Raw genomic sequence first — 18,613 nt, 5'->3', positions numbered from 1 at the left:
ACACAGCCATTAGCCACATTCTGAGCCATTTATTCAACAATCCTATACCTTAGACTGCTTCTGGGCCCTGGACTAGGCCCTCCTTGCTCCTGGCAGGGGGCCATGCAGCCTGTGGCCAAAATGTCACTCGCTATAATCGCTTCATCTGCCGCCGCTCCTGTCGGCGCTGCCGTTTCTCATTGTGCTCTGGTGCTGGGGTGCCACTGTCTGCCGTGAACCAAGGACCCAGCACATTCACCCAGAGGAGATAAAGGGCCCGGCCTGGAGCCTAGGACAGAAAAGGGAACTTGAAGCCAGGCACAGGAAATGAAAGAAGGGAAGGGTTAGATGCTCCAGCCCCCTCCTGGAAGCCCTACAAGCCACGCACCAGAAGCCAGAAGGACCAGATGTAGAGGGAGAAGCAGCTGAGCACTTGCACGATGGCTGTCAGTAGGATCACATCTTTAAGGTGCCTGTGGATAGAAGGGAGGCTGAAAGGGCCAAAAATAGTACATGGGCCCCAGTTCATCTCCCTTCTACCCTCTTCAAGTTGCAGGCAGTTGTGGGTCTTGGGCTATCTGGGCCCCAACACCCCAGCCCTGGGGCCGCTCACCTGGGCTGGCAGCGGGGGACACTCACTCTGCCATGCCCTGCTCCATGTTGAGGTCCATTCCACCATCCATCAGGGCCCCATCCTCAGAAAAGGCTGCCCGTGCCATCGAGCTCATAGAGTGGTAGCTGGCCCCATATACTGCCAGACTAAAGGCCAGGGCCATCTGCAGAAAAAGAATGGTATCAAAGGCTAGCCAGAAATCCTATAAGCTTATCCACTTCCCAGGATAGGGGACACTTACCCAGGCCCAAAATGAGGCAGATGAGTAGAAGAACACCAAGGTCACAAGACAGTAAATGGCCTGTAAGCAGATATACGATCAGGCTGTGATCAAAAGATACCCTAAACCACGGGCTTTCCTTGACTCTGACCAAGAGTTAGGCCAGGCTGTGGAAAGAGACAGTTGTTTCTCTTAGGGTTGGTGGGTGAAAGGGGTCTGTTCCCTGAGTTCTGAGCACCCAGAATTCCCTCTGATATGTCAGCCCAAGAAAGAAGGCCCTGTGTATCTGGGGTGGGATGGACTGGGCTCAAGTCCATCTGACTCTCAAACCCTCCTCTCATTTTTTATTTTGTTTTGTTTTGACTACTCGGCACTTTCTTTGTGCCCAGATCCATTCTCATTTCTTTTTTCCTTTTTCTTTTCTTTTTTTTTCTAAGATTTTATTTATTTAGGGGGGCCTGGGTAGCTCAGTGGGTTAAGCCTCTGCCTTCGGCTCAGGTCATGATCTCAGGGTGCACCACACTGGGGGCTCTGCTAAGCGGGAAGCCTGCTTGCCGCCCCCCCTCTGCCTACTTGTGATCTCTTTCAAATAAATAAATAAAATCTTTTAAAAAAAGATTTTATTTATTTGACAGAGAGAGACAGCGAGAGAAAGAACACAAGCAACGGGAGTGGGAGAGGGAGAAGCAGGCTTCTCACAGAGTGGGGAGACCAACTCGGGGCTTGATCCCAGGACCTTGGGATCATGACCTGAGCTGAAGGCGGACGCTTAACAACCGAACCACCCAGGTGGCCCATTTTCATTTCTTTTCAATTCCAGTTTTGAAAACTACACATGGCTGTCACACACCACCCACCCCTACCCCACACACCAGAGCTGACTGTGGGATCTAGGGTAGGCAAAGAGGTAGGTACTTACATTGGCCCCCAGTATGATTCGCAGATAGAACTTCAGAGTCTCTTTGTTCTCTTCAAATATCTGCTTCTTCCCTCTCGTGCCCACTTTGCCCTTGGGCTACAGAGGGATGGTAAGATGCTGTCAGAGCCCTCCTCAGCCAGGGTCCTCCTCACCCTCCTCCCCAGTCTGGTCAGGTACAGAATTAGACCTGCACCTAAGCCAGGTCCCCATGGTGCTTAAATCTAGCACAATCCTTGGGATGCCCACCCCTCCTCCAGTCCACCCTGTTTAGGGCTGACACTATCTGTGCAACACCTTTACCGATGATCGCCTCCTGCTCACCCTGGAACAATCCAACACTAGGCTGATTATCTCCCAGCTCTCCTGCTGAGACCCAGCTTTGGGCTGACTACCCCTTCAAGGGGAGCTCCTGAGTGGCACTGAATAGTGCGCCCCTCCAGATCTTGACTGACGCCCACCCGTTTCACAAGCCCCTAAGGTCTCCTATCAGGTCTGGTACAATCTGGTACTGACGCCCACTCCCCTCCCGCACTACTTCTGCTATGGCAGTGGGCCGCTCCATTCCCCCTACCCCGCTATCTCTAGAATGGTCTGGCCACTGCATGGCGCCCCCCTCTGGCAGATCCGCTTCCTTCGATGTCCTTCCTCTGTTTTTAGTCTCCCGGACCCGGGAATCCTCTGCCGTTGCGAACCCCGCCCTATCCGCCCTCCTTACCGCCATGGCGCGACGCAAACAACCAGCGAGGAAAACAAGGGAGAGCAACCGAAACTGTGGTCAGTAAGTACCACATCGGCAGTACAGGCACTTCCGGTGCAGACGCAAATCGTCACAACCGTGACGGAAGTGGGGAGGGTCCACTTCCTTCCCAGTCCCTCCCCGCACCCAGAGTCGGTAAGACTACACTTCCCAGAAGGCCTTGCATGGGGGCGGAGGCGGCAGGGATGCGATGGCGGAGTCGCTGCCCCTGGAGGTGAGAGGAGGCCGCCCTGAGGCCCGGCTTGGGACAGGCTCCGCCCTCGGGGTCCCAGGTTGTGGGGAGGGGCTGTCAGACAGCTCGCCTGGCTCCGCCCGCCTGGCGGAAACTACTTGCCCGAGAGGTCGAGATCGCAGGACCTGCAAGCTGTGGGTAACGGCCCCGCCTTGGGCCATCCCGTCCCCTTAGCTTGGGGAAACCATTCTCTCCTTACCCATCGGCCCCAGGAGATGGCTGTCGTGTCACCTCAGCGAGGACAGGGTCTCTGCCTACCCCCTTCTCAAGAGATGGCCACCCCTCCCCCTCAGTTCTGGAAGATGTCCGTTCCATCCCGTCGTCCCCGAAGGGTAACCGATCTTATCCTCCTTGGCCCCTTGGGATGATCATTCCCTCTGCCCAGAAAGACGGCTGCCCCATCCCCCTGGCGGTGGGAGACAGACTGACCCTTCCATCAACTCCGGGCACAGTCGCTGGATTACTTCGCCTAGGACAGGGCTTCTCCCCACTCCCTCAGTCCGTAGTGATGGCTGTCCCTACCTCCTTCACCCAATGGGATGTTTGCTCCTTTTCCTTAGCTTGGAGCAAGGCCACTCTGCCGCCACTGGCCAGAGAGAGAGAATAGATTTTTGTTCCCAGGGGCTCTTGGGGATGGCCTCTCTGTCCCTTTTGCTTTGAAAGTTGGCAGCCCCCTCCCTTGGTCCACGGGAGACAAGTCACCCTTTCCTCATCAGCCCTGGAACGGTGCTTCTTCCCCTTAGCAAGAATAGGACAGCTTCTACCTCCTTTAGCCACCTGCCATGGCATCCATTATCTCCTGGGCACCAAAGGATGTCTACTACATAGATCCCAGGAATAACCAGTCATATCTCTAGTAGTAGCCCCTTAGGATCGGGTTAATGGGATGGTGGCTCCATCCTTACCATTGCCTCCTCTTTCCTCTAGAAAAGCTACCCCCTTTCTCAACTCAAAGAGCCATGCTCCCTCCCCTCAGTGAGGACAGTTTATTGCCCTCTCCTGTTGCTTTTTTGGGTTGGTTGCTGAGCCCCAGAAGACAGGATGGCCACTGTCTTAACTTGGCTCAGACAGGCTTCCCTGCCTCCCCCTGGGGTTGGGGGCTTAGTCAGTCCCAATCTCATCAGTGTTCTCTTCCCCATGCCTAGCTTTCCTGACCCAGAAGGCGGTTCTCCCCAATCTTTTCAGTAGTGATCTGCTTTATCTTCCCCTCTCCTTCCCTGGGCAAACCTTTGGTGAAAATTGAGGTAGAGGGCTTTGGTGAAAATAGAGATAGAGCACTATCCATCTTTAATTCAATCTAATGACTATTGGCTAAGTAACTTCTGTGTGTTAGGGATCAAAGAAAGGAAGAAGAGGTTAGAATGGGCTGGTGACGTCAAGGTTAAGGAAAGGCATTCCTGGAAAGAGGCCTACATAGGCAAAAGTTAATAGGCATAGTATGGCTGTAGGACAATGGGAAGCCTGAACTGGGGAAGCTCTGGGGTCAGGGGTCCAGTCAGGCATAGGGCCTGGCAGGGTCTTGCTTGGGGTCTCGTTGACCCAAGAGTGGAGATTTTGTCCTGAGAGTACTGGATACCCTGAAGGTTTTCATCAGGGATGTGCTAAGACTAAAAGCTGTTTTGGTTTTTTTAATTATTATTTATTTATTTATTTATTTGACAGATACAGATTACAAGTAGGCAGAGAGACAGGCAGAGAGAGAGAGAGAGAGAGAGGAGGAAGCTGGCTCCCCTCTGAGCAGAGAGCCTGACATGGGGCTCGATCCTAGGACCCTGGGATCATGACCTGAGCCAAAGGCAGAGGCTTTAACCCACTGAGCCACCCAGGTGCCCGTAAAAGCTGTTTTTTAAGGAAAATTAACCTTGTCACTGTGTGCAAATTGACTAGCAAGGCTGAGCCTGGAGGCAAGGAGGTTAGGTGGAAGATTGTAGAAGGAATCCAGGTGTGTGGTGATAAAGATCTGGGCTACTGAGGTGCTAAAATTTCAAAGGTAGAAATATTAGTAACAGCAGTCCAGCAAGCATTTATGGAACATCTACTAAGTGTCAAGCACATCATAATGTGTGTGTGTGTGTGTGTGTGTGTGTGTGTGTGTGTGTGTGTAATGGAAACGGAAGCTCAGAGAGGTCGGTTACCTTACCTGAGGTCACATAGGTCCCACAGCTTGGAAGTAGTAGAGCTGGTATTTGTTTGTTTTTTGTTTTTTTAAAGGTTTATTTATTTATTTGACAGAGATCACAAGTAGGCAGAGAGGCAGGCGGAGAGAGGGGAGGAAGCAGGCTCCCCGCTTAGCAGAGCCCCTGATGCAGCGCTCGATCCCAGGATCCTGAGATCATGACCTGAGCCGAAGGCAGAGGTTTAACCCACTGAGCCACCCAGGTGCTCCTAGAGCTGGGATTTGAATGAGTCTAAGTTATCCTGGCCTAAGCCTGTGCTGTACACCTGTATCTGACAGCAAGAGACAGAAGAGCATGAAGAGTCCGCAGTATTATCAGGATCTTCAGGCAAGATGCACTAGTGGCACTGAAGCTCAGGTGCTGGAACGTTGGGAGCAAGGGATGTTTTGGACTGAGAATGTGAATTTGGTTGAGATGAAAGTGATAGTAAAACATTTAGATGATGGATCCTGTGGACAATTGGCAACACTAGACTAGCACATGAATGGTGAGACAATATGGGGATACTGAATTGTTGGTTTTTCCTGTAGAGGTAACTGTCGAAGCCATGCAAATGAACTTATTATCCTAGGAAGTAAACAGATTGAAAGACCAGGTCTGAGCCATGGGAGCCACAGAAGACTCCAGAAACAGGGCATTTGGAGTTGGAGAGTGGAGCTCTAGAAAAAACAATGTCACAAGAGTCCAAGAGGGAAAATTCCAGAAGAACAGTTAATATTAGATCATTCCTGGCCTCACAAGTGACTCCCTCCCCAGTTCCCTGTAGGGCCTCCAACCTCATGACCCCCAGCCTTACAGAGCATAGGTGCAGTGAGGGCCTGAGCTGGGTCCTATTGGGGATCATAACGGCCAGCTGAGAAGGCGAGTTGACAGTGGAGAAAATGGGGAAAGAGGGAGGACCCATAGCCTGACCTTTGAGGGCAGGAGGAAGGGATATGGTTTCCAAAGATCAGAGGAGGATACCTAACTTGCTGGCCTAGGTCTTAGGCAAGACACTTTACTATGTCTCGTTTTTTAAGATTCTATTTATTTGAAAGAGACAGTGAAAAAGCTAGAGCACAAGAGCAGGAGGAGGGAGATGCAGGCTCCCCACTGAGCAGGAACCCCAATTCGGGACTCAATCCCAGGACGCTGGGATCATGACCTTAGCCGAAGGCAGATGCTTAACCAACTGAGCCACCCAGGCGCTCCGACCCTTTACTATGTTATTAAATTCTCAGCACAACCCATTTAAACCTCACTACCATTGCCATTTTACAGATTAGGAAAAACAAGGCTCAGAGAGGTCAGTCGATAAGAGTAAGGATTTGAACTAGGTTTATCTGGTCCTAATGCCCAGGCTCTTTTTACCAAACTGAGTGGGAAGTTTGCTTTTTATCAGTCAGTACAAACTTGCATCCAGGGAAGACTTAGGAAAGGTTTGTTCACAGTAGAGATGCCTGGAGGCCAGAGAGGGGGAAGTGAAGACCCCATGAAGCTTAGGACTCAAGATGAACTAGAAGCCAGTGTTCCAGTCCCCTCAGACTGACTGCACTATTAGCTGGAGAAGTTTCCAAGGACCCCCAGCTCTAATAGTTCCCAATGCCCTGTCTTTTTCCCTCAGATGCTCACACATATTCTGAGCTTTCTGCCTCTGTCAGATCAGAAAGAGGCCTCCCTCGTGAGCCGGGCTTGGTACTGTGCAGCCCAGAATGCCCTTCGGGAGGTAAGGTGGCCAGCCTCACCTGGTCCATTCTCAGCTGTCTCTCACTCCAGTTTGCTCATGGCCCTGCTTGTATGTCGTCCATTCATTCATTCATTCATCCATGCATACATATACATACGTTACATTCATACACACTTGACTCTGGGTACAGTGCTGGGACTTTACAGATGAGTAAGACATAATCCTCTGCCCCAAGGAGCTCACAGGCCAGTGAAGGAGAAAAGCAAGTACATGAGCGTTGGTGATGTCGTGTGCTTGGTGCTGTGACACTGGAATGAAGGGTGCACCAAGAACAGGAAGAAGGACGTCCAAAGGAGACCAGCAGCATCAGGGAAGGAAGGCTTCCCAATGGAATAGGATGAGGGGGAAGGTTGGTCTCCGAGGAACCAGTGACAGTACTGGGAAAGGCACCAAGGTGTGAAATAGTTCTGGAAATGACCACACAAGTTCCCTAAGACTAGAACTGAGATATGCGTAGAAGGGCTGGGAGATGGGTGGGGGGGAGCGGGTCAGACCACAAGCTGGCACTTGTGTTGGGGCCCAATTAACCATCCGAGAGCCTGTAAAGGAATATTAAGGCAGAGAAGTGACATGGTGTGATGTCTTAGAACTCCAGTGCTGAGTGGACTGGGGAGGGTGAGTTGGGATGTGGGGAGACAGCCCATCTTGGAAGTGAATGCAGACATCTGCGACAGTTTGAAAGGCAAGTGGTGACAGCTCCTTGTTTTCATTCTGACTTCTTTGATCACTACTGAGGTTGAACAGTTTTCTCATTAGCTGGCCATTTATATTTCCCTCTCTTGTTTATTTCTGTTCTTTATCCATTTAACCATTGGCATCTTAGTATTTTTCTTATCTGTTTGTATGAACCTTTTATATATTAAAGAGATGAATCTTTTACATATTTATTGAAATATATTCCTAACATATTTGCCTCTGTATTTGAGTTGTGGATACAAGCTTATTTCTGAGACACAGAGGTTAAATTTCTATGTTGTTGATTCTGAACATCTTTTGCTTTCTTATTTCTTCCACTGCTTTTTAAATTTAGAGACCCCTTGCTTCTTCATGATTTGATGTACACTCAGATGTCCCTTCTGTTTTTTTTTTTTTATTAGACTTATTTTTTCAGACAGGTTTTAGGTTCACAACAAGTGTTTCTTCTGTTTCATGGCTTGAATTTTTATAGTAATTTTTTTAATTGTAAAGGTCATTTTGATCTATTCTCTCAGGTAAGAAGCTAAACTGATTAGTTTTCAAAGAGCCCTAATACCATTTATATATACTCTTCTCCTTCCCTGCTGCGTGGGACTCCTCCTCTGTCACATATTAAATGTGTATATATAAGTAGGGTCTGTTGTCACGTGATCTATCCAGTGTCATTGAGCTCAGTGTTTAAAGCAATTTGATTTGGACTTGTTGAAAATTTGAAGTGTGAGACATCTAGATGGTGAGATGCAGTTGGTCATTGGGTTTCTGTGTGAGGAATTCAAGAGAAGGGTCTTGGTAATAAATGCAGAGTTGGGTACCATTCAGGAGTGGGTGGAGCTTGAAACCATGGATCCAAGCAACATCCCCCAGAAAGCAGGTGAAAAGCCATAGGAACAGCGGGCTGCAGAATACCCCAGGAGAGTAAACCAGTCCAAGGGCGTGGAAGGGAGGAGGCCCCTCCAGAGGAAGTACCAGGGATCAAAAGTGGAGAGCATTTACAGTGTCGTGAGTGGATGACTGACAGTGTCAAATCCCATGAAGAGTCCAGAAGATAAAGAACAGATAGTGTCCCTGATGTCTGATGTCCAGGGAGGTCCCCAGTGACTTCAGCAACATTTGGCATCTGGGGGCAAAAGCCAGGTGGGTGGAAGAGTGAATGAGATAAGAAAGGGCTTGTAGAGAGTGACCTCCTTTGCAAGAAACTTCCCCATGAGAGGAAGGAAACAAATAGGGCAGTAATGACAGGTTGAGGGGACTCCACAAAGGATTTTCGTTGTGATAAATTTCAAATGTGTTCGTATGCTGAGGAGAGTCACAGAGGAGGGATGAATGTGAATGCTGGAAGCAGAGACAGGAGAAAGGGCAGATGCCACCTGGGGTGATAGAAGGCCTGGCCTGGGCTCGGGTCGGGAGGATGGCACCTCTCTGGCTTGGGACATGGAGGGGAGTGGGTGGCAGTGTGGAACGGTTTGCTGAGGAAGTTCCTCTGAGGCTAGTGACCTCTTTGCTGGGTGAATTTGGAGGCCATGTTGTCTTGGGGCGTGACAAGAAAGGTAGAGGCCAAGGCCTCAGCACAGAGGCTTGGAATAGTCACAGGGCAGAAGGAAGCAAGAGAGTTACCAGAGCTGCTCAGAGGGCCTCACTCCCTCAGACAGGGATGCTGGCTGTCTGTGCCGGGCCCTGGGCTGGCCACTCAGGCTGCAGGGCTGGGGTTGGCACGGCACTCCTCCACTGCTTGAGAACAGGTAGTGAGAGGGAGGGAAGCCTGAGCTAAGAAGAGTGAGTAGGGGTGCTGCACTAGGGGATCAGACAGTGAATTTAGAAGGAAGTATGTTGCATCCATGTATCTGGCGAGGTCCCAGGCTCTGTGTTCTGGAAAAAGATGTGGACTGCAAATAAAGAAGTTGGGATGTGTTGGAGTGCAGTCTGCCAGGGTGCAGCGGAGAGTGTATGCATGCGCATGTGTGTGTGCATGCACGTGCGCGTGTGTGCGCACACCGGGAGGCAGTGGGGTGTGGGAACCCCAAGGGCCTGGCTCCCTGTCTCAGATTTAAGGAGAGTGGGACGACCCATCCCAGTGGGTAGGGAAGGTGATTCAAGGGAATGAAAAGATCAGGGAGGGGTGTGTGTGTGGTGTGTGTGTGGGGGGGCAGAATGTACAGTAAAGAACTCACTCCTCTATGGACTGGGTCTCTCTCTTCTTTGGTGGCCCCAAAAGAGGCTGATGGGGAGCAGGCTAGAAGGTAGGAAGGAGAGCCAGGCAGGCAGAGCCACAGAACACCCAGTGGGAGAGAGCGTGGGGGAGACTGGCCATCCACAGCAGGTGGCACGGCAGAAAGGACACTTGTGGGAGGTCTGCAGAGGAGCCCCCAGATGTTGGTGACTTGGCTGAGGGGGAGCTGTTGCCAGGAATGAGAGGTCCCATGGGGGAGTGATGGAGGGGTGAGTGGGTGAGGCAAGAGGTCTAACAAGGTGGTGAGCATGGTGTGGGCAGGCCCACGTGCTTCCAGGAGGCCTGCGGACAGACGAAAGGGGAGAAGCAGGAGTGGTGGGGGGTGGGGCAGGATCAAGGGAGGCCTTTTGTTAGTTATGACCCTGAGGTATTTGTAAACTGAGGAAGAAGCAGTGGAAAGGCAGGGGCTGCCCGTTCCTATGCCAGAAGCCGGGAGCAGGCCCAGCAGGTCGAGAGAAGGGGACCAGGACCTGGAGAGGGAAGGTGGTTAGGGGAGCTGGCTGGCAGATGTGAACATGGCAAAGGGAGGGCCTTCCCCACTTGATGACTTTGGCTTCTTTTTGAAACAGAACACTTCGTCTCTGAGAATTCTGAGAATGTCAGAGTAAGGGGACAGTGCTGCCCTTGCATCAGGGACTAGAGAGAATGGTGGGCTTGGAGAGAACCTTGAGACAGAGGGGAAGAGAGCCAGGGGAGGAGGTGGTAGTGGGGGAGACAAGAGGGAAGACTATGGCTTCCATGGGCAGAATTCTGTACGCTTAGCACAGACCCAGAAGAGGCAGCAGTCTCATCTTGGCAAGGCAAGAAGAATGGGCACAGTAGCATGACGGGGGCAGGGCCCCAGGACCCCAAGAAGAGAGAATCAGGAGAGAGATTCTTGGAGTCCAGCCAAGAAGGAGAGGGGAAAACCAAAGTGGGCAGTCAGGAGTAGACTGGAATGGGATAGCAGAGTGAGGTGGAGGGCGGAGTTTGAGATGGTGGAGTCCGCCACCATGTCAGCCCTCGGGCTGTTCCAGCTAACTGTGAGCTCCAGACGCCGAGACCTGTTTGGTGTCTCAGCAGAACTCAGCCCCACCTGGGCTGGGAGCCCTCGAAGGACAGGCCACAGGTACAGGGCATCTGGGGCTCTGCTGACATCCCACCACCACCATGTCCCAGAGAGCAATTTGTAGGATTTACTAGTAGGAACCATCTCCCAGGGCCCAGATATGGGCAGGTGGTTAAGAAATTAGCACTTCCTTGGTGCCGCCAAGGATTCCGGCTCACCAAGGCACGGCTGGGGTGTGCGCCTCACCAGGCCAGGCTAGGATGCTGGATGGGTGACTTCTTAGTCCCCCTGACTTGCTCCCACTTAATCCTATCTCTTCTCAAATAAGAAGGTAGACAAAGGCAGAACCTTCCCCCAGACACACACACACACACACACACACACACACACACACACACACGCACGCACGCACGCACGCTCTGCCCATTTCGGGGAGAGCCCTGGTTGCCTGCCACTGGGCTGGTCACTGTGAAGAACTCCAGACAGCTCAGCTTCTGCCCTCCACTCCCTTCTCCTGCCTGGGGGTATTTACAGAGGCCCAGAGGAGCCTCTGGAAATGACCCCCAAGGTCTAATTCCTCTCTAGAGACCAAAGCCCCTGGGTTCCAGGGCATATATTTTCTTCTGGAGAACAGGCATGTTAGCTTTGGATTCCTGTGCCAGCAAACAGGAGAGCCATTCCTCTAGCAGATGGCTTTCCAAGCCTGCACACAAGGTTGCCATTGCAGCTCAGGGCTTCGTGAGGTGCAGTGGAAGCCTGGTCTCTCATATTCAAGGGCTATGTGTCCATTTTAGCAGATTTGGGGCATTTCCCAAATGATTTAGCATCTAGTCCTAAGAGGCCAGCTCTGGAAAAGGACGAAATGGGGGCTGGTTGGCTTCTCTGTGAATAGGGCAGCTGAAGCTGGAGCAGATAACGTTGCAGTCCTCCTTTGGAGCTCCAGAAGCATCTGCCTAGGGCCTAGGGAGGGGGACCTTCCTACGTTGGGGCTAGAGACCGCAGTGACCCAGGAGCGTGCTGCTTCTGCTTGCTGCTCTGCTCCCCGCAAACGATCAATATCCCTAAAGGGCTGCTCCTGGGCGCTGCACACTGAGTCCAGGGCAGACTACCTGGCTGATGGCTTAGAGGCTGCCCCCTCCCCATCAAGAAAAACAATGGGGAGCAGGGAGGCGGTCTCAGATCTCAACACACACACACACACACACACTCTCTCTCTCTCTCTCTCTCTCTCTCTCTCTCTCTCTCTCTCAATAGCCGCTGGAAGTCCTTCAGACCAGGCCCCGCCCCTGAGTTTGGTGGGTTTTCCTGCCACTAGTCTGCCCTTGGACTTGGCCTCTAGGCTGACTGCCAGCGCCCTCCCCCTCAGTTGTTCACCTACCTTGTTCATAGGGAGGCAGTGGGAGAGGGAGAGAACATGAGAACATTTCCTGGCCTCCAAGGCTCAGGAAGGAAGGCAAAGAAGGACAGCAGCTGGTGGAGCCTGGGAGGTGGGGATGGGAGTGGGGGACACGACATGAGGGCAGGGGCAGTGCTGCTTCAGCAACGGGCCCTGCTCTGCACCTGCAGCCACGGCTCACTCTCCATCCTTGGACTGGCCCCTCTGTTGGCAGCCAGCTTTAGCCTTTCTTTCTCAAACCTTTCCCCTCTGATCTTTTCATCCCCTTCAATTACCCTCGCCGAGCCAGGCCCATGGGGTTCCCACCCCCACTGCCTCCCAGTGTCCACGAGGGGGAGCTGCGGCAAGTGCACCTTTAGTCTGCAATGACCACATCCTGGGAATGGGAATGGGGTCTGGACAGGGGGCCTGGCTTGACCCCTCATTCCTGTGGAAGTGGTCGGGAGCCGGCCCCCATTTCTTACCACACACTCCTTCCATGACGACAGCCACAGGGAGCTGCTTCTCTCTCTGGCAGAAGTCAGCCTGGTTTCTCCACCCAGGAATGGGCTTCATGTGTCTTCCTGGGAGAATCCTGCTGATAAGTATCTTGCAGGCATGCACCTTATGTGTCATCCTACCTTTCTGAATCCCTTCTGATGACGTTTCGTGGGGCAGAAGCAGGGGACACCAGCTTGTTCTCGCAGTAACCGACAGGACAGGTTTTTTGAGAGCTTGCCTTCCTGTGTCAGGATCACGATGATGTATTGAAACAGCCTTTGAGTACTGCTTGCCTGTGGCCTGGCCATCCGTCAGGGGTAGAGAAGAAGCCAAACCCTCCTCCACCTCCCCCACACCTGCTATAACTTCCCTCTGGCACAAAATCAGGGACAAGTCTATGGAAACGGGGGCTCCCCAAACTCCTAGACAAGCCAGGCTCTCCCCGCCTCAACCTAGCCCTGAGCTCGCCACCAGGCTCCACCCCACATCAGTCATGGACACCCCCCACCCCACTCTCGTTCTCCTGTTGCCCTACAGCAGGGCCAGCCCCATACTCTTGGCACCTCAAGATTCATTCCCTTAGCTTCTGCCCACAGAAATGGAAGGCTTCTCCTTGCTTCCCTGGACAGATAATATAGACTCCCCAGAGACAAGCCCCAGGAATCACAAGCACATCTTGAACTCTGGAGCCTGCAGGGCCCACACACATTGGTGCACCCCTATGTGCACACACGCGTACGTGCACGCACACACACACGCACCACACACACACCCCTTTTCACAAACACTCAAGTGGCTGAGCTACTCAGGCCACCAGGGGACCTAGGCCTCACTGCCTGCCCTAGGCCTCTGGCACCTGGGCCACCCACGGCAGTGGGAAGTGACAACTGCTTTGCTTCTTAATGCCCTCAGCTGTTCTGAGGGCTATTTATAGTCTCTGGAAAAAGTGGGGGGAGGCTGGTTGCTTAGATAATGCTGAGCTGACTCCCTGCAGAAGGAACCGAGGCCACGGGTCTCAGGGCCACCTTCGGAAGGTCCCAAAGTTTGGGATCCAGCACACTTAGTCCCTCTGCCCCAGGGAGCTTTGCTGGCCCTCCTCCAGGCCACCCCAGCCCCCTGCGCCCAGCATGCCCGCTCCCCACCCTTCCCCACCCGTCCACAGGCATCCAATCCCATCTGTCGATAACCTTCCTGCCCTCCCTTCACAGTCACTTCCTTTGAGCCCCAGAGTGACTTGTCTTCCCACCTCCCACTTCCCACCAGTACCCCCTCAACCACACATGACACCGCACACCACAGTGGGTCCTCACTGTGACGGGGCCCTTCCCTGACAAGCCAGTGACTGGCCGCCAGACCTGATGGCCAGCCCCTCGGAGGCAAGAGGGCTAACTCCATTCCTGCTGCCGCCCCTTAGACAAATGTGCAGTACAACATCCCCGTGTCCTCCGCCTCCCTCCCGGTCATCAAGAGCCTGGGCCTCAGGGGCGTCACCTGCATCGGCCTGACCAGCCTGGATGGCTCGCCAGCTTCGCAACAGGTGCTGGAGTCTGTCGCCTACCACTTGGGCCCCCACCTGCAGAGTTTGTGCCTCAGTGGGGGCAGCCCCACGGAGGCCTCCTTTGTGGCCTTGATCCTGGGCTGCCCGGCCCTGCGTAGCCTTGACCTCAGTGGCTGCCATAGCCTCTTCACATCGGGCACACTGCTCGCGCAGCCCGAGACGGCGCAGCGGGTCCGGCAGGTGTTGCGTGGCCTGTGTGAGCTCAACTTGCCTGGCCTGCGGGACCTGACCGACCTCAGTTTCAACAGGCTCAGCAGCTGTGCCCCCAACCTGGAGCGCCTCTCTTTGGCCTACTGTCACCTCACTTTTGAACTACGCCCAGCCCGGGGCTCCTTTGGCCCCCCAGATTCCTCCCCCTCCCAGCTCTCCTTCCACAACCTGCTGCGATTCGTGAAGGAGAGGGCCGGTAGGCTGCACGCCCTGGACCTGAGCGGTACTGGCTTGCTCCCCGAGGCCCTGAAGGCCCTGGGCGGGGTGGCCGGGCTGCAGCTGCAGGAGCTGAGGCTGCACGGCTGCCAGGACCTCTCCACAGAGGCTGTGACCGCCCTGTGCCGTCTGCAGTCGGGCCTGACCTCCCTGGATCTCAGCGGCTGCTCAGAACTGGCCGACGGCGCACTCCTGGCCATCGGCCGGGGCCTGGGGCACCTGTGGTGCCTCCGCCTAAGGAAGCTGCAGCGGCTGACGGACGCGGGATGCACAGCGCTGGGGGGGCTGCGGGAACTGCGCAGCCTGGACCTAGCAGAGTGCTGTCTGGTGAGCGGGCAGGGCCTGGCCCAGGCCCTGGGTTCAGGGCACAGGGCTCCAGCCCCCTTAGCCTCCCTCAGCCTGGCTTACTGCTCCTCTCTCAAGGTGAGCACACCCTCCCCTTCCTTCCTCTGCAGGGCTGGGGCTGGGGGAGCTGCACCCGTGGCAGCAGGGAGGCACTGCCCAGTATCGATGTCCAAGCAACAGCGATGAGAAAGGAACTGAGGACACAAGGGGAAAGGAGCCTGGAAAGACAGTGCTCCTGCAGGCACTCCTCCCCTCACCCCCTACTGTGGGCCCAGACAGAGGAGGTCCAAGGGACCAGGCTGGCCCAGCCCACGAGCTGGCACACTAAGCGCTCCGTGACCCCTGTAGTCTGGGTAGGGGCACTGATGGCGGGTGTTCTGGAGGCAGGGAAGACAAGAGAGGGGGTTCTGCAGGGAATGGATACTGAGGTTACACAAGGAGGTTGCTCGGCACGGTCTGACAGAAGGGAATGTGCTGTGGGAGTCATGGTCATGTCCTGGCTGCGGCCGGTCCCTTCAACAGGGCTCAGCCCCGTCCCTCTGCGTGGAGTCCCTAACTTGGCAGTGTCAGTCCCTCCCTCTTCAGGGGATTATTCCTTCAACCTCTCAGTGTGCACAGGGCATTCCCAGCCTGAAAACCGTCTCTCATTCTTTCCTCCACAACCGTTTCCCTTGCCCCCGGTTCATTTTCCCATCAGCCCGATGTGTCTCCTAGCTGCTCTCCCCGGGGCCCCGCGTTCTTGTGTCTCTTACAAACCTCTTTAAAAACCAGCTTTCTCTACTCTGCCTTTAGCTCCTGCTCCTGGCAGGTGGCAGCCCTACCCCCACTGTGACCTCACGTTCTGCTTCAAATTCTGGAGGGAGCATACCTGATTGGCTCAGCTAGGGCCAGGTGTCTATCCATGATCCACTAAGCTGCGGCCAGAAGGCTGCCTCCGCCCACAACTTCCGCAGGGCCTGGGCACACAGGCACAACAGATACTTTAGAAACTTGCACCTGCACCCTTCCCACTGCAGACAGTCTAGGCCTTGGGCCTCCGGCAAACTCCTCCTGGTGTCCCGCACCTACCTGTTACCAGACAGGGACATGGTTGCTTCCCTCCACGGACCATCTGGTAGCTCCCTGTTGCCTGTGGGGCTGGAACGTCCGCAGAACCTTCCTAGGGACACCTGCACAAGCTGCCTTCCCATTGGTCTCTCCCTTCTCCACTTCCCTCCTAGGACGCCTCAGTGTTCTCCCTGATCCCAGTGCTGGGCCTGAGCCTCAGGGTGCTAGACTTGTCCTCCTGTGTGGCCCTCACCAATAGGACCGTGCAGGCCATCTGCACCTGCCTAACCCATCTCTCTGTCCTGCGTCTGGCCTGGTGCACGGAGCTCCAAGACTGGGGTCTACTGGGGCTGGGAGAACCAAGTGAGGAGCCTGCGCAGGAGCCCCAGGTGCAGGTCAGGGAAGGGGGTGGTGGTCCCTGGACTCAGCTGCCCTCCTGCCCCTCCTAAGTGTCTCTCTCTAGGAGCATTTGAGGGCCAAACTCAGGAGGAACCTGAGAAGCAGGTGCTTCTTCCCGCAGCTACATCAAGAGCTGGACCATCAGGCCTCGGTCCCCAAGGACCCTTCTGCCCAGCCACAGGGCCCGTCACTGCTCATGCTGCGGACCCTGCAGGAGTTGGACCTCACAGCCTGCAGCAAACTTACTGATGCCAGTTTGGCCAAGGTGTGGGCCTGGGGGTGTGAATAGACCAAGGATCCTGGCACCAGAGCCAGGCCCAGGCCAACCCGTTTTTTGCTTAGAAAATGACCCATTCTCTTTGGCTTCTGCCACGTATGGCCATTCCTCTGGCTAGGGGTGGGAGAGCCTGGAAGGCCTCTGGGCTCCAATGCCATACTCTACCCACCCCCACTCCTCACCCCCATCCTTGCAGGTGCTCCAGTTCCCCGAGCTGAGGCGGCTGTCCCTGAGCCTGTTGCCAGCACTCACAGACAAAGGCTTGGTGGCCGTGGCCAGGGGCTGCCCCAGCCTGGAACATTTGGTGCTAAGTCATTGCAGCCTCCTCAGCGATGAGGGCTGGGCCCAGGCAGCCCGCTCCTGGCCCAGGCTGCAGCACCTCAACCTGGCCAGCTGCGGACAGCTCACAGAGCAGTGAGTTCTGATGATGCCATGGTACAGGGGCTGGGCTGGGTCCCCACGCTGGCTTGCGCTCATCAGAGGCCTCCCCACAGAACCCTGGATACCATCGGGCAGGCATGCAAGCAGCTCCGGATGTTAGATGTGGCCATGTGCCCTCGTATCAGCATGGCTGCCGTCAGGCACCTCCAAGCCCAGCTGCCCCAGGTGACCTGCATCCAGTCCCGGTATGTCGGAGGGGCTGACCTGACCTTAACGCTCTAGGGCCAGGTCAGTAACCAACCCTGGGCCTCAGCCTCCATTGTCCCCAAAGACCCAGCCCTGGCCTCTTGACCTGGCTTGACGCTGTGCTTCTGCCCCACTCTACCATGTACCCCAAAGCCCCTTCCCCAAGCTATAAACCCCTTTTTCTAGGACTGGGTATAGGGCTAATCCAGGGCAGCCCAGGGGCCTTTCTGCCCCAGTCTGCCCTAGAGCCCAGCAGGAGCCCTTCCCAGCTATACATCGCTGCCACAGGCCTCTGGAAATGCCAGCTCCTGCTCTCCTGGTCAGGCCTGGGTCTGGAGGCCAGGCCCCCAGGATGCATCAGGGGCTACAGAGGAGACCTTGTGCCTCCTGCCCTGCCCACTTCTCACACCCAAGACCCACACCTCACCTCGTCTCGTCCCCTGTAAGCAGCTCACCCGGCCCCTACTAGCACCAAGCTTTAGAAGCCAAGCCACAGACTTTGTTGTAAACCCAAACAAAATTAAAAATTCCAGATCTTACCTCCTTGTCTGAAGTTCTCAGACTACAGGGCCCCCTCCCCCCAACCTCCGTTGAAGCAGCCCAGCCAAGCCCAGGGACAATGTGGACAAACACCAGAGGCACTGAGGCACATAGCCAATTTCTTCCTTACACCTGACCCAAAGCCCCACAGGTACCCCCAGCAAGTCCTAACTTCCCGCCCAGTATGGTGGGAGACTAGAAGCCTAGAGGCCTCCCCCTGTCTGAGCCTCCAAGCATGTCCCCCAGCCAGGCCCTAGGACCACACTTATTAAGGATATGGTAAGGTTGTCATCAGGGAGAAAAAAAGAGGACAGTATCTCTGGGTAGGGATATTAGAGGTCCCCTAGTCCAACCTCCTAAACAGTGCCAGTGACTTCTCAACAGCAGCTGTGAGAAACTATCTGTCCACCCTCTTTGTCCATCTGTCCATCAGTTCTAGGAGCAGCTAGCATGGCTGCCCAAGTGCCCACAGGCACTGCACTTTATGTGGGGTTCGGAGGTGCCGAAGCTCTCCCAGTCCCCAGGTCAGGTGGGGAGGCAAATGACCCAGCAGAGAGGGACAGTCCAGTGTGCAGGGTATGCATAAATAAACAAGCACCTGGAACTGGGAGCCTAGGAGAGCAACAAAGAGCTGGGAGATCAAGGCAAGACTCAAGTCAGTGAAAAAGGAGCAGCAGGGAAGGAAGAGGGCAACGAGAAAGGACCGGGGACGTGCACATGGCAAGCCAGAGCTGGTGCCAGGGAGGGGAGGGTGGGGCCCCTGGGCCTCAGGGAGGATGCCAGCTCAAATCAAGCACAGAGAACTCTGGAGAACTCTGCATGCCACAGGCTTTTTTTTTTTTTTTTTTTTAAGATTTTATTTATTTGACAGAGATCACAAGTAGGCAGAGAGGCAGGCAGAGAGAGAGGAGGAAGCAGGATACC

General features: G+C 54.6%; 2 protein-coding genes across 4 annotated transcripts; one reads left to right on the top strand and one right to left on the bottom strand.

Moving 5' to 3' along the window:
* Nucleotides 1-9: 9 nt before the first annotated feature.
* On the bottom strand, nucleotides 10-2,562 carry LOC111152916 (transmembrane protein 208). Of its 3 annotated transcripts, none has more exons than XM_022511655.1 (6): nucleotides 2,447-2,562; nucleotides 1,732-1,827; nucleotides 834-893; nucleotides 619-755; nucleotides 368-452; nucleotides 10-268 (listed from the first exon to the last, which is right to left on the bottom strand). In XM_022511655.1, the coding sequence occupies exons 1-6, from the start codon at nucleotides 2,450-2,452 to the stop codon at nucleotides 131-133; spliced, it is 522 nt and encodes a 173-aa protein (XP_022367363.1). In that variant the 5' UTR covers nucleotides 2,453-2,562; the 3' UTR covers nucleotides 10-130. The 3 variants fall into 3 exon arrangements, with proteins under 3 accessions (XP_022367363.1, XP_022367364.1, XP_022367362.1); XM_022511656.1 differs by lacking the exon at nucleotides 2,447-2,562 and adding an exon at nucleotides 2,053-2,391; XM_022511654.1 differs by lacking the exon at nucleotides 2,447-2,562 and adding an exon at nucleotides 2,303-2,384.
* A 116-nt stretch (nucleotides 2,563-2,678) lies between these two features.
* On the top strand, nucleotides 2,679-17,394 carry LOC111153059 (F-box/LRR-repeat protein 3-like). The gene is made up of 7 exons (XM_022511861.1): nucleotides 2,679-2,858; nucleotides 6,501-6,602; nucleotides 13,885-14,877; nucleotides 16,020-16,235; nucleotides 16,367-16,510; nucleotides 16,719-16,936; nucleotides 17,017-17,394. The coding sequence occupies exons 1-7, from the start codon at nucleotides 2,679-2,681 to the stop codon at nucleotides 17,183-17,185; spliced, it is 2,022 nt and encodes a 673-aa protein (XP_022367569.1). The 3' UTR covers nucleotides 17,186-17,394.
* Nucleotides 17,395-18,613: the final 1,219 nt, after the last annotated feature.

This window comes from Enhydra lutris, unplaced genomic scaffold, assembly GCF_002288905.1.
Source record: "Enhydra lutris kenyoni isolate GAN:26980312 unplaced genomic scaffold, ASM228890v2 scaffoldscaffold30, whole genome shotgun sequence".
NCBI lineage: Eukaryota > Metazoa > Chordata > Mammalia > Carnivora > Mustelidae > Enhydra > Enhydra lutris.
Note: the sequence above shows the minus strand (reverse complement) of the source record. Positions and strands in the feature narration are given on the sequence as shown.

Coding starts and splice junctions, on each gene's coding strand:
- LOC111152916 (XM_022511654.1), bottom strand. CDS start 2,335: ATGCAGTGGCCAGACCATTCTAGAGATAGCGGG. Junction 1,828..2,302: donor ACCATTCTAGAGATAGCGGG/GTAGGGGGAATG, acceptor ATCCCTCTGTAG/CCCAAGGGCAAAGTGGGCAC. Junction 894..1,731: donor GAATCATACTGGGGGCCAAT/GTAAGTACCTAC, acceptor ATCTGCTTACAG/GCCATTTACTGTCTTGTGAC.
- LOC111153059 (XM_022511861.1), top strand. CDS start 2,679: ATGGCGGAGTCGCTGCCCCTGGAGGTGAGAGGAGGCCGCCCTGAGGCC. Junction 6,603..13,884: donor CCCAGAATGCCCTTCGGGAG/GTAAGGTGGCCA, acceptor GCCGCCCCTTAG/ACAAATGTGCAGTACAACAT. Junction 16,511..16,718: donor CTGATGCCAGTTTGGCCAAG/GTGTGGGCCTGG, acceptor CCATCCTTGCAG/GTGCTCCAGTTCCCCGAGCT.